General features: G+C 41.5%; 1 protein-coding gene across 1 annotated transcript; it reads left to right on the plus strand.

Moving 5' to 3' along the window:
• The first annotated feature begins 8,386 nt into the window (after positions 1-8,386).
• RFXAP (regulatory factor X associated protein) lies at positions 8,387-14,900 on the plus strand. Its single transcript, XM_065730380.1, has 5 exons — positions 8,387-8,465; positions 9,029-9,240; positions 9,895-10,458; positions 12,646-12,753; positions 14,665-14,900. Exons 1-5 carry the CDS (start codon positions 8,387-8,389, stop codon positions 14,773-14,775), a joined length of 1,074 nt encoding a protein of 357 aa, XP_065586452.1. The 3' UTR covers positions 14,776-14,900.
• The last annotated feature ends 1,447 nt before the right edge of the window (positions 14,901-16,347 follow it).

The following is a 16,347-nucleotide window of genomic DNA, read 5'->3' on the forward strand; positions in this document are numbered from 1 at the left end:
AGATAAGACTAATAATGCAAGAGATAGGTTAAAGAGCAACTCTCATGGATTACATTAAAGCACTTAGTAGTGCTGGCTGTCTTGTCTGTCAGCAAGCTACTGAGAAATTAAGGATATTATCTATCAGTTCACATCTGATGCTAGTGGAAATAGGTCAAATACATCTGCAACTCACCATGTCACTGCTAGCATGTGACACACTAATCTTTGCAACAACAAATCCAGGTCACGAGCAAACTAGAAAGACTAAACTCAGTGAAAGAAATGACTGGCCTTCACAGGAATCACTGCAGTTAGTAGTGGTGAATGATTTTCATGCTAATGCTCCTCTTTGTTCTTTTTGGATCTTACAATCTCACCTGAATAAAAAATAAATTAAAATAAAAGCATGGCAACTTTCTTTGGAATGAAGGCTGGAGCTCCAGAAGACATTGTCAACGAATAACATGGCTTGGAGGTCCAAATTCTGCTTGAAGTGCTATTTGCATAGACATGTGGAAATTGGCAGGGTTGACTTTGTTCTTACCAATTTTGTTACGGTTGCACAGGCTTTAAATCACAACTGAATTTGTCAGTTGGCAATCTTACATAATAGATAATAAACAAATGGATGTAAACATAGATTCAGATTATTAATACTGTTATAAAAACTAACAATAGAGCCTATTAAAATAGATGGGAAGGCAAACTGTTACATCTAGATTCTCCCCATCTTAATACAGGTAGTTTCAGAGGAGCACAGTGATCTAAACTTCCAGCTTGTGTTTATTACACAAAGCAAAGCATAACATATACAAAGTTCTCAAGAAATACTTGTCCTTAGTTCCTTGACTGAACAGTTACTGAAAATCCACAACAGCCAGGATAGCATTTTTGAAAAGGAAACTCTGTGCTCTGCTTCTTCAAAGAGCTGATCTTGTCTGACTGAGTGCTGTCACTTGAAGTAGCAAGGCAACTTCCTCACGAAACCTCCATGAATAACTGCTGCTTCTACAGATCTGCAGATGGACGTCTCATATGTACAAAGCTGTATAATCTCTAAATTTCCTTTTCTAGCATGTGAAGCCAGGAGCATGACTCCGCACAGCCAATGAGTTTGCAGTGACCAAATTAACTTTTAGTTTTCTGTATGCCAATAGCTGCTTCTAAAATAATAACCAGGATCTGGAAAGAAACTGAGTATCTACTGAGTAGTAGAAGCTATTGACCCCAGCTGGGAGAATTTCATCCAGTGAATCACAGCCTATGTCTGTAATGGCTAAGAATTATGCAGAAACAGACATGCCTCAGCCAAATGGGTTGGCAAGCTACAAGGGAGTTTGCAAAAATGTCCTGAAATAATACATGAAGCTCTTTTACCTGGAAATAGCTGTTAATGCTCAAGTGCAAAAAAGCTTGTCATATGCCTCCAGAAATACTTGCATCAGGTATATGTAGCTCCAAGTGCCAACGTGTTATGAAGACTATAAATACGAATGCTTTAGGTGTAGTTGCATGAAAGTGTTCCCAGCACCAGCAGTCTTGAAGCATCTAGTAACTAACCAAGGAGTCAGTCCTAGATGTCTCAAAGAGAAGGTAGATAAAGGCAATTAGAATTAAGAAGCAAACAACTATGCAGTGCTTTGATTGTTCATTAATGAATTTTGAGCTGTCCAAGAGCTGATCTTGGTCAGGTTCTTGGATTTTGAGCCAACCTGATCCAACTGGAAATCTGGACCCTGATTTAAAAGCAGGTAGACTCAAATGAACTTTCCAGTAGTCCATTAATTCTGGAGGTTTGCAGGCAAGCATTCAGATCCAAATTAAAAATGCTTTTGGTTGTTGGGATGAAAGGCAGAAAATAGCTGTATGCTCAAAGAGAGCATATTTGACAAGAAAATGCTATTCCTGTTCCTGAATATACAAGCTTTGTAATACGAGTTTTAGAAAGAAGAAATAATTTCTTAGACACAATTAGTCATGTTCCGAAGCCATGCTTCAGTTCTGCAGAGTGCTAATTCCTCCCTTCTCCCCTGCAAAAATTAACTCCTTTAGTTTGAATTTGACCATTATGAAGTCCCTATATATGAATTTCCTTTGCACATGTATTTGCCAAGCATTTCAAAAAGAATTCGAATAAGTTATTGTGCAAAATAAAACTGAACTGTTAGAAAGCCAGGAGTGTGGCTGTTTTTCTCCTCATTTTCTGCAGAGGAGAAGAGTGGGCTAGCAAAGCACATAGATCAGGAACATGCAAATCTTATTAACTGACTGTTATTAACATGTAATTTCATAAATCAGAGCATTTTGTCTTTATCAAAAACATTCTACATCTTTGTCATTCTCTTTCTCCAAAAATGGGTACACTGCAGACAAGAATTGTTATGCTCTTGCTTTCTGTCAACAGCAGCAACATCCTTAAACAGGATAAGTCCAAGCAAAAAAGTTCAACTTCTTACTGAAAAACAAAGCAGCAGAACTTGTGACTGCGTAGAAGTATTTGCAAAGTTGCTATTTCACACATTCAACAAAGTGACAGAAAATTGTGTAAAGATATCTCCAGTTCAAGTAAAGAACTTCCTGTGAATGGGTTAGAACCATCCATGAAGGGGTCTCTGATGTGTGAAATAAATCTTTCAGAAACCAAGATACTTTCAACAACTCGTGTGTGACAAATGCATGGCACTGAGCCAAAAATAGGAATCACAAATTTTGCTGCAAAGATAGCTTTGCCAGAACTGCGTCTTCCAACAGTGTGGAATGACATGTAAAACCTTACTAAGAGAACTGCTCAGGAAACATTTCATTGCTTGATTAACGTGTGAAAAGACGCCTCGGAACAAAACAAGTGTGAATGACTCTAAGGTGTGAGTGACCCCAAGAGGTGACTCTTTTAGATCATGGAACAGTATCATGGTAAACAAATGTTAGCAGCATTACCAAATATTATGGAAAGGAAAGAAAAGATGCTGAAATTCAGATACAGGCATGTGTTTCTTACACTTTTCAGTCTCTGATGTTGGCAACGGACAGTGCAGCTGATAAGATATATGCTCTGCTAATTCAGGATTGTTTCCCTTATCTAGAGCTTTGCTTCCATCTAGTTTTAGCTTTCTTAATAAGTGAGCTCTCACTATTTGTACTGGAAGATGATGTTTAACAGCATAAAAATTGAGCATATTGCAATTATTTGTTCTTATTTTTGTTAAAGTATCCCATTACTTATGTTTACTGCTTCATTAAGCAGGGTGACTATGTGTACTTTTACTACTTTAAGTAATTTTCTTCTCAGTTATTCACTCTTTCTTGGCTATACAAACAGAAATCTTTCAGCATTTGATTTTAAAATGGTCCTGAATCAAATGATTTCGATTGAGAAGGAAAACAAGAGACAAATAGAATTAGTAAGCACTGACCTCTATCAACACAATAGCTGTTCTGAACCACAAAGGGGTGCACCATAACTCACATGGAACACAATACATTTTGGGACATTCAGGGATGCTGGCTCTGCAGGGCAGGAGAGTATGCAAAATTAAATTGATTTGCTTGCATGCTAAAAGCAATAATCTTCCATCCATTCGCAGCAAGTGGAAATCATCTAGGCTAAGAAAATGGCCACCAGATAAGGACGACTTCAGCAATTAAAACATCATCAATGAAATAATGTTCTGCAATTTACAAATGCTAATTGTAATTAAAGCTGTTGAGCTCATAGGGACTAATAAATGTCTTATACAAGATTAAAGGCATACTCCAAATCATGGGTGTTCAACCTTTTGGCTTTCCTAGGCCTCACTGAGTGTGTAGAGTTGTCATGGGCTGCATATAAAATATATAATATAGTTAATGTATATAAGCAACAAAACTTCTTTGTTAATATTTTTTTTTATTACAACAGTAAATAGAACAACAACAACATCATAAAACTGGTGGGAAATTTGATCTTTTTTTGTGAAACTGAAGCATCAGTGTGGCTGCAATTCTTACAGAGTTCTCAAGGTGTTTGCCAGAGATTTTTGATGAAATCCTACTCTTTGTATACTTCATCCTTGAAAATATTTGCTCACAAATGTACGTGCTGTCAAAAGTGACGTCATGCATAAGGAGTAATTGTGAAGGGAGGATATTTATCTCTGGTAAGATGGGGCTTATAAAAGATATAAAGAGACATGAACCAATTCTCCAGTTGAATATCTGATTGCAACTGCACATTTGATTTGAAAACTTGCAGGAAATGCATTTATGATGACTGAAAATGGAGTCACAAATATACAAAAAAGTTGATAACTTTTTTTGGCACTCCTGAAGCTTATTCTCAAATTCCTCTATCAAAACAGAAATCATGGGTGCATATTTTTCATTGTACGCAGGACCATGGTGAGCCAGTGTTTAAAACACACAAAACTATTTGCTATAAATTGAGTTAGTGCTGCACTGTGTCCTTGCTATCAAGTAAAGATGAGTGATCTTTCCCTGCTGCTCAGCACTGGTGAAGCCACACCTGGAGTGCTGTGTCCCGTTCCAGGCTCCCATGTATAAGAGAGACCTGGACATACTGGAGAAAGTCCCGTGGACAGCTACCAAGATATTCAGGGCCTGGAGAACCTCTCCTGTGAGGAAAGACTGAGAAGGCTGTGACTGTTCACCTGGAGAAGAGAAGGCTCAGGAGGATCTCATCAATGTCCATAAATGGCCAAATGGAGGGGGTCAACAGGATGGAGCCAGGCCCTGTTAGTGATGCTCAGTGGCATCATAGGCCCAGAGGCCATGGGCATAAACTGGAGCACAGGAGGTTACCTCTGAGCACCAGAGCACTTCTGTGCTGCATGGATGACGGAGCACTGCTGGCACAAAGCTGCTCAGAGGCTGTGGGGTCTCCTCCTTGGGGATCTTCTAGGGATGTGGCCCTGGGCACCCTGCTCTGGGTGTCCCTGCCGGAGCAGGAATCTAGTCAGGTGTCCTCCAGAAGTCCCTGCCAACTCCAACCATTCTGTGATTCTGTGACTTATAAGCTGGTTTGTTTACATCTAATTGAAAGTAAACAAATGAAAGGGTAGACTTGCTTTCAGCAGACTTATTTATCTGCTGTCATGAGACAAAGGTAAAGACATAGAAAGATAAGAGCCTAAGGAAAGAAACCCATTTCTGATGGCCATTTTACATCAGCCACACATACATTACAAGCATTATACCATTCAAGCCACATTTATGTTCACGTAGTTGGGGTTATTTATTTATATCAACTATCTGCAAAAATAGATTAATTTGTAATTCATGAAGACAGATATGCTTCTGGCTTCCTAGTACTGTTGGGAAACAGAAGTAGCTGGATAGTATCAAAAGCAGTATTTATAGTATATGATAAAATTGGAATTAAACTTTTGTAGACTTACTTGAAAAACAAGTGTTAAGAAAATGTACTGACAACTGCAGTAACATTTGCTTTGTGATTGATGGAAGGATTCAGAAGTCACTGTTACCTGGAAATCAGTATCAGTGAGCACACTGATCACTGTGCACTTTGACATCCTTTGAGGGAATATCTGTTTTGAAGTTTCTGAGTTTTTGTGCTTTTCCATGACTGTGCCACTGTGCAATATAACTGGAATCCAAGAGCAGGGGAAGAATAAAAGGGAGGATGTCTAAGCAGTAAGAGGTACAATAAAGAAAGAAAATCTCCCATACCTATATACTTGCATTTTGATGATCAAATGAAGTGTTTCTAAAGAGATGTGCTTTAAAAATAATTACTTCTCAGATTTCTCCATCAGTCCTCATTCCCTTGTATCTTTCAAGTACCTTTCAAAGCTGTTTTAAAAATCCAAGTGCTCTCCTTCAGTTGACCTTTTCATTTTATAGCTGAGCAATAAGGTTACAAGATAATTTGCATTTAGATTATGTTTTCTTCGTAGGGCCATCACACCATTGGATGCATGAATTTCATTGTCCCTTCTTCTCACTGAAGTTCTTAATGTGGCCCGTGCTCTTCAAGATGAAGGCAAATGCACTTCTGTGTAAAATATGCAGCAATTGAGTGAACAGAATTCAAAACACCACTCACAGGAAAATGCAGATATAACTTTCAGAACTTGAAAATATTACTGCAGCTAAACTAATCAGTACTTTTTTGGCCTGTAAAGAGGACAGATCAGGCTCTCCAGTCACTGTCGACAATGAGAACTTGCTATGTTGACGCCTTATATTTTCTTAAGCAGGTGATTAATCTCTGGAATAAATCTTAATCCTTGCCAGCCTGTTTGTCACTGGTTTTAGGCAGCAGTGGCTTCCCCAGAAACTAGATTTGTTTATTATTCTCCTGAATTTTACCCTGTACCTGTTTGCTTTTTGTTGGTTGTTTTTTGTTTTTTTTTAATAATGTGTTGTTTCCTGAGACAATTAAAGACTATGTATTAAGAACTGGCACAAGGAGCTACAACGTTAAAACGAACCATTTCACAAATGAAAGAGAGGCAGCAAAAATTTGGCATCTCCTCTTAACTGTACGTGGGAAGGCAAAACATGATGCAGCTGCTCCCGGCTGGCTAGCAGTGATGTACAGATTAGGTACAACATTCAGAAAACATGACCTTCCTTCCCCAAAAGCTGAAATGCCAGAAGTTCAGCCCAAGAAAACTAATCTTCATTTGTTTTCCATCACAATGTTTCTCTTTCTCAGAAAACCAGTCAGGAAAAAAAAAATAGCATCAATGGTTGCTTTTTAGGAAGGACTGCATTTGTTAGTAGTTCCTAATTTATTTCCTGTTTATATTTCTATGCCCTCAAGCAAGCAGAGGACAAGGTCCTGTGGTAATGAGAATTGGGTAATACCTTACGTAGCAGTTCAATAACACGCTCCCTAAATATCAAATCAATTTGCTAATTAATTAACCCCCACAGTACTTTTGTTAGGCATTGTTAGTTTTCTGATTTATTTTTTTCCCTTGGTGAGAACTAGGCACAGAAACATGCTTTTAGACTCTCCAACGGGACCCCCAAGTGTCTGGGGCAGTGTCCAACTCATTCTAAAAGACAGGGCTTTTCCAGAAGAGCATTTGCATGGAAACCTTCACACTGGAAGTGGTTTTCTCCTTTAGCCCTGAGTTGTTTAAATCTACTGGTCTTACTGGACTGTACCAAAGCCCAGCTGATTCAGGGAGGTTTGAAAAAAGCAGCAGGGAAAGGCACTTCAGCTTTGAATATCATGAGTATCAGCCTCCAATATTTGCATTTTAATTATAGTGCGGGTGTGTGAAGTGAGTGTGGGTGGAGAAAAATGCTTTTATTTGGGAATCATTATTAATTCTGAATTATTTTAATTCATGTCAGGGACAGTTAGAATTTTAAGTAGGCGTTCTTTCAAGCTGCATTCAAACTGAAAGAAATAAACTAATATTATTTCAGTTGATCTATATTGCAAAAAAAAAAAAAAAAAAAAGCTCAAAACATTTACTGATACCCTCTACTCTGAGCTCACCATCTAAAGAGATAAGAGACAGAATGATAAAGCTCCATGTTATTGTTAAATGCTTAACTACTAGTGTAGATACAAGGCCGAGGGTCCCAAAGGAGGTCTTGTGAGGAGTGACTACAGCAGAAATGAAAGGAGCTGTGAGGTGGGCGTGGGGAAGTGTCTCCATTGACAAAAAGAAATAGTCTTCAGTATCAGTTTAAACAGTAGAGCTGGGAGTTGTCTTGTTAATTTTAATGGTGATCAGTGGGTCAAAGGAGATGAGGATAAAGTACTCGGTTGTAATTTGTCTGAGTCATAAGCTGTTTTGACAGATGAGGGAGAACTGTCTTAGGCACGGTCAAGGTTGAAAGTGAACAGCTACAACTGTAAATGGCATAATAATTTATCTTAATGACAGCTGTGGCAATTAGCAAAGAACAAATGGAATCAGCATGGTTTCTTTAGTATGAGATGAACTTATGTGTACAATGAGAAAGGCTAGAACTCATAGAGAGAAGGGAGGAAAGAAAAATGAAGAGGAAGTAAACAGCAGATGATCATGGAGATGAAAGTCAGTGGGACTTCTCTGTGAAAGTTATGAAAATTCAGCACCTGTACCACAGAAAGATGATGAAGTAGGAATGGAAGGCTGGCAATATATATATATGTATGTGTGTGTGGGGGGGGGGCCTTCTCCAAGCTAAACAAGCCCAACTTCCTCAGCCTTTCTTCATAGGAGAGGTGCTCCAGCCGTCAAATCATACTAAAGTATTTTTACTTAGAAAATAATTGTGGAGGCAAACATTGGATGATCACGGTCTCAGCTGCACCGTTAAGCCCTGTAATAGCTGAAAGAATCCACAAGTCATGCTGAAGTGAGCCAAGGTGATAATCCATGCCCAAATCAATGATGGAAAGGGTAAGAAAGCTGGAAGTTGCGAGTGCAGTAGTAGAATGGCGGCCATTCTGTTCTGTCTTCATGAGGCCCTGTCATCCAAAATCCTGGAAGAAAACTCTCTAACTCCAATGTGGTGTTAGAAAGCAGCATTCTTTTATTCCTCACGATACGTACCAGGTGATCTGACAAGCAAGCATGCCCTCTTAAGAGTTCAGGCTCTTTTAAACAGTTAAAACATACATATGCAGTACACTGGTATACATATTCATTCTTCTTCAAGGTCTCACAGATATGTGCTAATGTCCTTTTGGGTACGCTCAGTGATATCTAGAGTGGTCAACTGCCCTCTTACTTCTTCCCCTTTTTCCACCATCAGATTAATCACTGAAGCCTTTGGTCCACTTCCATCCACTTTTCCCTGGTTTGGAAGATTTCCATTGCTTATTAGGCCATAGTGAGCCAGTCTTTAAAAATAATGTATGGGAACCTGAGGAAAATGTCCTTGCACATTTTGAGGCAAAAGATAAAAGTATTCTGTTGTGACTCCTGTAGTTCTCATGAGGCAAAATCATTGAGGCAAAAGTATTGTTATGTCCTCAGTGCAAAATTATTGAGGAAAAATTCACCTCCTGAAGCTGAAAGTTTTAGAACTATCACTTATGGATTCCTTTTGCTGAACTCATATATTGGTTCTTAAGCTAATGTACTCTTCCCTATTGCTTGTCAAACCAACCTCTATCAGCCCCATCTGGAGTATTACATCCAAGTCTGGGGCCCCCAACACAAGAAAGATGTGGAGCTGCTGGAGAGTCAGGAGGAGGGCCATGAAGATGAACAGAGGGCTGAAGCACCTCCTCTAAGAAGACAGGCTGAGGGAAATGGGCTTGTTTGGCCTGGAGAAGGCTACAAGGTAACTTCATCGCAGCCTTCAAGTATCTAAAAGGGGATTATAAAAAGGAGGAAAATCAACTTTTCACTTGGGTAGATAGAGATAGGACATGGGGAATGTATTTAAGGTCAAGGAGGGAAGGTTTAAATTGGATGTCAGGAGGAAGTTCTTCAGAGAGAGGTGAGGTGCCGGCACAAGCTGCCCAGACAGGCTGTGCGTGCTCCATCCCTGGAGGCGTTGAAGACCAGGTTGTATGGAGCCTTGGGCAACCTGGTCTTGTACTGGATCTGGAGGTTGGTGGCCTGTGGCTGAAACTTGATGATCCTTGGGGTCCCTTCCAAGCAACGCCATTCTATGACTCTATGATATGATTCATAAGGAGGCTGAGTGCAGATCCTCATCGGGACACAATGTGCGCAGACAGCCACACCCATTCCCACATGCATGCCGAGGAGGCCTGCAGCAAGACAAGGTCAGAACAGAGCACACCAGGTGCCTCGTGACAGAGCTAGGAGGCGCTTCTTCACCGCGTGACAGCGGACAGCCCCAACACCAAAACCCGCGAGGCCTCTGCGAGGCGCACAAGATGGCGCCCGCGGCGGTACGCAGGCGGCCCTGGGGCGCAAGCGCGGTGAGCGCTGGGCGGCGGCGCATGCGCACTGGTGCGGCTGACGGGCTGAGGCGCCGTCGGGCGCGGCGGGCTCGCTGACCGGCGTCCTGCGGGCCAGCCCCGCCGTTGCTCCCCCCTCGTCCGCCTCCTCCTCCTCCTCGCCGCCGCAGCAGCTGGCGCTGCTCGTGATGCAGCCGTGCGGCGGCGGCGAGGAGGAGGCGGCGGCGGGAGGGGGGGTGCTGCCGTGCGCCGATGCGCCGCCGTCCGCCGCGGGCGGCCTGATGTTGTTCTACGAGCTGGGCCCCGGCGAGGCCGAGGCGGGGGAGGAGGAGGCGGCAGCGGCGGCGGCGGGCGGCGAGAGCACGGCCAGCCCTGAAGAGCTGGAGGAGGAGGAGCAGGCGGCGGCCTCCAGCGGCGAGGCGGCGGCGGCGGGCGGCGGCTGCAAGAGCTGCACGTACCAGGGCTGCAGCGAGACCACCACGCAGGTGGCGAAGCAGCGCAAGCCGTGGATGTGCAAGCGGCACCGCAACAAGATGTACAAGGACAAGTACAAGCGCAAGAAGAGTGACCAGGCCCTGGGGGGCGGCGGCGCCGCGGCCGCCAACGCGGGGAGCGGCCCCAGAGCCGAGGTGAGGCGGGGCGGGTGTGAAAGCCGTTATTTCTGAGCCGCGACTGACCGCCAATGGGCAGGGAAGCGTCACGTAGATGCAAGTGCCGTCTACTTTGTGCTTCGCCCACAGCGTTTGTTTTGCAGCGAGGACTTGCGTGCTTCTGGCTTCTTCCCCCTTGCCATTCTGTGAAGCTTTTCCACCTTTATTCACTACTCAGCCTGGAGAAGAGAAGGCTCCGGGGTGGCATCGTTGCAGTCTACCAGTACTTAAAGAGACCTAATGAGCCGGAGGGAAATTCAGTTTTTACATGGATTCATAGTGATGAGACATGGGGAAACAACTTCTAGTTAAAGGAATGGAGGCTTAGATTAGATGTCGGGGGAAACTTTTCACCTACACGGTGGGAAAGTGCTGGTACAGGCTGCCTGGAGACGTTGTGGTTGCCCCATCCTTGGAGGTGTCCAAGGACAGGCAGGATGGCACCCTGCGTTGCCTGATCTAGTCCCTAATTTAGTCGCTGGCAGCCCTGCCCACAGCAGAGGGGTTGGATTGGGCTGATCCTTTGAGTTCCCTTCCAACCCAAGCCGTTCTATGATTTTCTTTCTTAGCTAAGAGGAAGAAACAATTACTGCATGCAGTAATGAAGATGCAGGTGAATTCTGGATTTACATGCTTATATGACTTGCTACGTTCCTTTCCCAATAGTTCAGCATGGTGAGGTCACAAAGTGGACAAGTATTTTCCTTTGCTCAGGAAAGGAGACAGTATGGGAGAGTGGTACAACTGGAGCATTTTGTGTAGCGATGGGTTAAGGTGATTTGGTCTGTGGCATGCAGTAGTGATGATTGTGTTCTGGAAAACAGAGGGCTTGTTTCTCTGAGGTTGCTTGGAATGTAATACCTGTAAGGCCTGAACCTGCAGAGAAAAGCAGGAATAGCAGGACTTTTTATAAGGGCATGTAGTGACAGGACAAGGGGAAATTATTTTAAACTGGAAGAAGGTCAATTTGGTCTAGGCATTAGGAAGAAATTATTTACTGTGAGGGTGGTGAGACACTGGGACATGTTGCCCAGAGAGCTGTAGATGCCTCCTTCCTAGAAGTATTCAAGGCCAGGCTGGATGGGGCTTTGTGTAACCTGGAATAGAGGGAGGTGTCCCTCCCTGTAGCAGGGGGGTTGGAACTAGATGATCTTAAAGGTCCCTTCCAACTCAGATTTTTCTGTGATAGTCATAAACTTGGCATGCTTTTGCTGCACTGGAGGTGTCTTCTGTGGCTTTGACAAACACCTCTGGAATTGGATTCCTAATAGAAGTTTTACTTCTCACCTTTATGGACAGGGTTGAAGTTAAAGATAACTGGGCTAGGATGATTTTTTGTTCTTAAGCTAACCCTTTCAGGTGAAAAGGAAGTATTGGTAAAGAGATTTCAAGGATGGGGAGGGTATTGGGCAGGAGGGATGAAATACTATAAGGCCAAAAAATTGTCCCAAGTTGTGAATGTGATACACATACGATTAGTATTATGACTGAAATTTTCCAAAGTGTGTTTTCTCTGTAGAATATCATAGAGCTACATTGTTTAGAAGACATTCTAATTCATGAGTGGTAGTTGTATAAGGAACAGGATAAACATGCAAACGAGAAGTATGTAGATTTTGTTTCTTGTGTACAGCTTTGACAAGTCCATGCTAGTTTTCTGAAGTATGTTATGTTTTGCTATTAAAAACGTTGTTCCCACCCAACTGCAAATGCTAAACATTGCTCACTTCTACCAATTGAAGGTGGGAGTGTTGTGAGTGACTTCACTTACAAGAAATACAGTTGGATTCAAGATGTGAACTACCCATTTTAACTTAGAGCCATAAAATCACCAAGATTGGAAGAGCCTTCTAAGGTCATCCAGTTTAACCTATCAGCAATATTTCACTCTAAGTCACGTCCCTCATTGCAGCATCAAAACATTTCTTGAGCACCTGACTTGGTTCAATTTGCAGTTTAGAAGAGTAACTCAAACTCATCTGTATTGCTGTGAAAGACAGCATGGAAGGGAAAAGAGACCAGATGTTGAATAAATACAGTTGTGTTATTTTCCTCTGTAGGTCGATAAGATGAACAGATTCTTTACTCTTCTTCAGTAAAAAGTAAATATGTGATAGCAGCTTTTGTAGTCTCACTTCTCTGTTCTGTTTTGTCTTTAATGCTCAGGATTGTGTTGAAGGCTCAGTTTCTGCTACGAAACAGAGAACGGGCTCCATTGGAGATCGCCCAGCAAGACCGACTCTTCTAGAACAAGTATTGAATAAAAAGAGGCTGGTAAGTTATTTGAGTCCATGACCTCAAAGAAAATGTAAAGGCAGTGTAGCAATGTTTCGGTGTCACCCTCTGTGAAAGATGAAAAATCAGTTGAATGATGCGTGTGCATATTTTCAGTTTTGAAATACATTGCAGTACAGATGTCTGCTACTGCATGAAATGCAGAGGTTACTGAATATAATCTTTGCTTATTTACTGAAATTGGGGGTTTTGTTGTACTAGGAGCTATCATTATAATCAATTCATCCAACTTTTCTGTAAAGTTTCAGATAGACTTGAAGTCCATGTTCTTCTGCAAACTCTGCTATGGTATGATGTTTGTAGACTGCATAGGGTGGCATATGTTACAAGTTTTGAAATGCTTCTGCTTCTGTAAGTCTTCTTAAAGAATTGTGCCTAATGAAGGGAAATAATTCAGTACTTAACTGTTGTTTGGGCTTTTTCATTGCAGTTCTTTCTGTTTCATTGGTTTGCTTACTATCTTATTCCACGAGAAGTTAATAGAACTGTGCCTGCTCTCTGTAAGCTGTGCAAAGCAGTCTTACAATCCATGCAGCCCTTGTTCAGAAATGTTAAAAGAAGCATCAGAGAAAGCACAGAATTGTAGGGGCTGGAAGGGACCTCCAGAGATCATGGAGTCCAACCCCCTGCCAAAGCAGCTCCCTAGCCCAGGTTGCACAGGTAGGCGTCCAGGCGGGTCTGGAACGTCTGCAGAGAAGGAGACTCCACCACCTCTCTGTGCAGCTGTGCCACTGCTCCGTCACTGCACTGGGAAGAAGAAAATCTTAAGTATACAGACTTACTTTCTTGAATACTGCATGTATAGCAGTGGGTGGAAGTGCTGGTGTTTTTGTATCACAGGCTGTGGCAGTAAGGGGTGGTAAAATGGGGAAGAGCTTTGAAATGCTATAAAATGGAACTAGCCTGTGCAGTGAAGTGACTTGAGAAAGCTAATGTAAGCTATGGAGAAGCAGGCTGCACATCTGTTCGGTGAGCTGGTTGTTATTAATCTTACCTATTCAGTACAGCTGGAGGTTTAAGTTGAATGCAGAATCATTGCTTTCAGCTGTGATCTCTGCAGAATTGCTTCCTAATAGCATAAAATTCTCTGCCCTTAGCTGGAAACTGCTGATCCTTTTCAGCATAAGTCTAGGTTGGAAGGTTGAGTACCTGGTACACTTAGTTGTCCACTACGCTCAATGAACAGCAAGTCTAGGGAATTAATTTGGTTGAAAAATAGCTTTTTTCCTGCTTTATATTTTGGATGGTTCCATTTCTGACCTTCTTTGCCATTTTGCCTTACAAAGACTTGTGCTGCCACCTTGCAGGAATAAGAATGAACAGTGCCAAGTTGGAAGGCAGGCTGTTTGGAATGGGTTAAGCAGTGCTCTTTGCAAGAGTCCATCTGCAGCTTTAGGCTTGTTTCATTTTGCTTGTTTCAGCAAATTTCTATTCACTTCCATCTAAGCTGACTTACAGGGAGTTTATTCTTAAAATCTCATGTCCAGTGATAATTAGCTTCATGATCAGCAGTGGAATTTCTTCAGATGCATTCACCTAATCAGTTCCTAATTGGCTTTCCCTTTCTAGGTTAGAGGATAAGATGCAGGTGGTTTTAGATACTCTTATCTTTTGATTGAAGGCAGAGCATTGGTTTTTTTAATGCATTCTTTTTGGCTGGAGTACTCTTCTTGATAAATGCTGGGATATCATGAAATGGATGTTGAACATGAGCTTTGCTACACAATTACAGTTACTGAAGTTGTTACAGCTTCAAACACTACAGCAGGGAAGGTGGAAATTGGCTCAGACAGAAGTGTGATTGAAATGCATTTGTATGTCATAGTGCTCACTATTTTATATGGCTGTTTTTTTTTCCTTTAAAGTCGAGTCTGCTTTCTTTCCTTGCAGTCCCTGCTCAGAAGTCCAGAAGTAGTGCAGTTCCTGCAGAAACAACAGCAGCTGTTAAGTCAGCAGGCTTTGGAACAACGGCAGCAGCAGTTTCAAGGAGCACCTGGATAATCAGAACAGATCAGTGACCTGCTGATGAGTGTGGTGCTGAAGGAGGAATGGGATGTATATTTTCTTCAAATATGAAAAAAAAAAAATCGAAATGTTAAAAGGAAAAGTAAAGCTGCTGTCACGTATTTTTACTTGGTTCTTGTTTGCACTTTTGAAGTTTTGAGCTGCTTGGGTGTTTGTGAACTTGTGAGCAAATCTGGAGGAGTATTTTTGATTCTTTTTAAAACTTAGATTTTTCTTTTTAGTGGGAATATGTTTATGTCAGTAACGTTTAGCTGTACACCCTTTTCCTACCAAAGTCTTCCACTAAATTAACATTTTTCTACATGAAGATTTACTGTTAAACAAGTCACTCTTTGATGACAATCATTGAAGGAATTCAGTTACTTTCTATGGAAGTTGTGAAATAGTCCAATTTGAGCCAATCCTGTGGCATGACTTAACAGCAATTCCTCAGGGATGTGAGCAGCTTCTGTCCAGTAGTCTTGCACTGAAGGCTAAAGACAACATGCCGTTAAGAAGTCAACCAGTGGCTCAGTGTAGATCAGGTGATCCTCCTGCTTTGTATTCATTATATGCAAGTTGAGCAGGTTTGAAATGCTTCTCTGTGTGTGCAAAGCATGTAAAGGAATAGGTGTTCAAAATCTCCAAATGGGAGAAATAGGAAAGTGCTTTTGAGAAGAGTTTGTGTTGTAATGTATGCAGTGAAGAGTTGGACCTTGTTTTGTGAAGTTCTTTCGGAGGACCAACTTGTAACACATGAAATCACATAACTTACATAAATGAGTGGTATTCTCATTTGTGAGTGAATAAGTTAAAGCTTTTAACTCAAAGGTTTTTAACAGCAAACACATCCAAAATGTAAAATGGGTTTGTGCATTTGTTCTCCATATGTTTTCTTTCTCCTGAAAAAGTATAGTCCCAGTTATTTTAGTAAGATAACTGATACCTAATCAGCTCAAGTGCTGAACTTCTCAGGTTTTCAGCCAATTCAGATGAACTTGCAGTTGATTTGGTTAAGAATCCAAACACTTATTGAAGTAATGAGTCCCAAGTTTTGTATTAACCTTGTTTCCTAATAGAAGCTGTCTGAATGGTGGAGGTGCTTATTGAAGTACTACTTGCAGCACTTTGATTTGCTGAATAATATCTGTTCAGGAGTTTTTGTTGCAGTCCTATGGGGTTTTTATAAGCTATGCTTTTTGTATGTGTAACAGTCATTCAGTAGGGATTTTTGTATTCAGCATTGTGTATGTTTTTCTTTAAAAAAGAGATCCAAAAACTTTGTACCAGCAGTTCTGGACCAATAAGTGTTTGAGTAAATCTGTTGGGTTTTTTTGTTTGTTGTTGTTTGGTTATGTTTGTATGTAACTTTGTGTTTTTTTCTCTATTATAAAATGGCTAGCTCTGGCTAGGTGACATGAAAACTGTTGCGTTCCCACGCTGAGGTTATTTTAGCTTTTGAGTGAAATCAAATCACTGTTCGTGTTAGAATATTTGTGAAAATGTGTATTTCCAGCCCATTACAAGGAAGCATTTGTTTTATTGTTCTAGACGGTCATCTTACAAAAG

Source organism: Cyrtonyx montezumae, unplaced genomic scaffold, assembly GCF_038088225.1.
Source record: "Cyrtonyx montezumae isolate F1298 unplaced genomic scaffold, pur_monq_1.0 scaffold_12, whole genome shotgun sequence".
NCBI classification, from domain to species: Eukaryota; Metazoa; Chordata; class Aves; order Galliformes; family Odontophoridae; genus Cyrtonyx; species Cyrtonyx montezumae.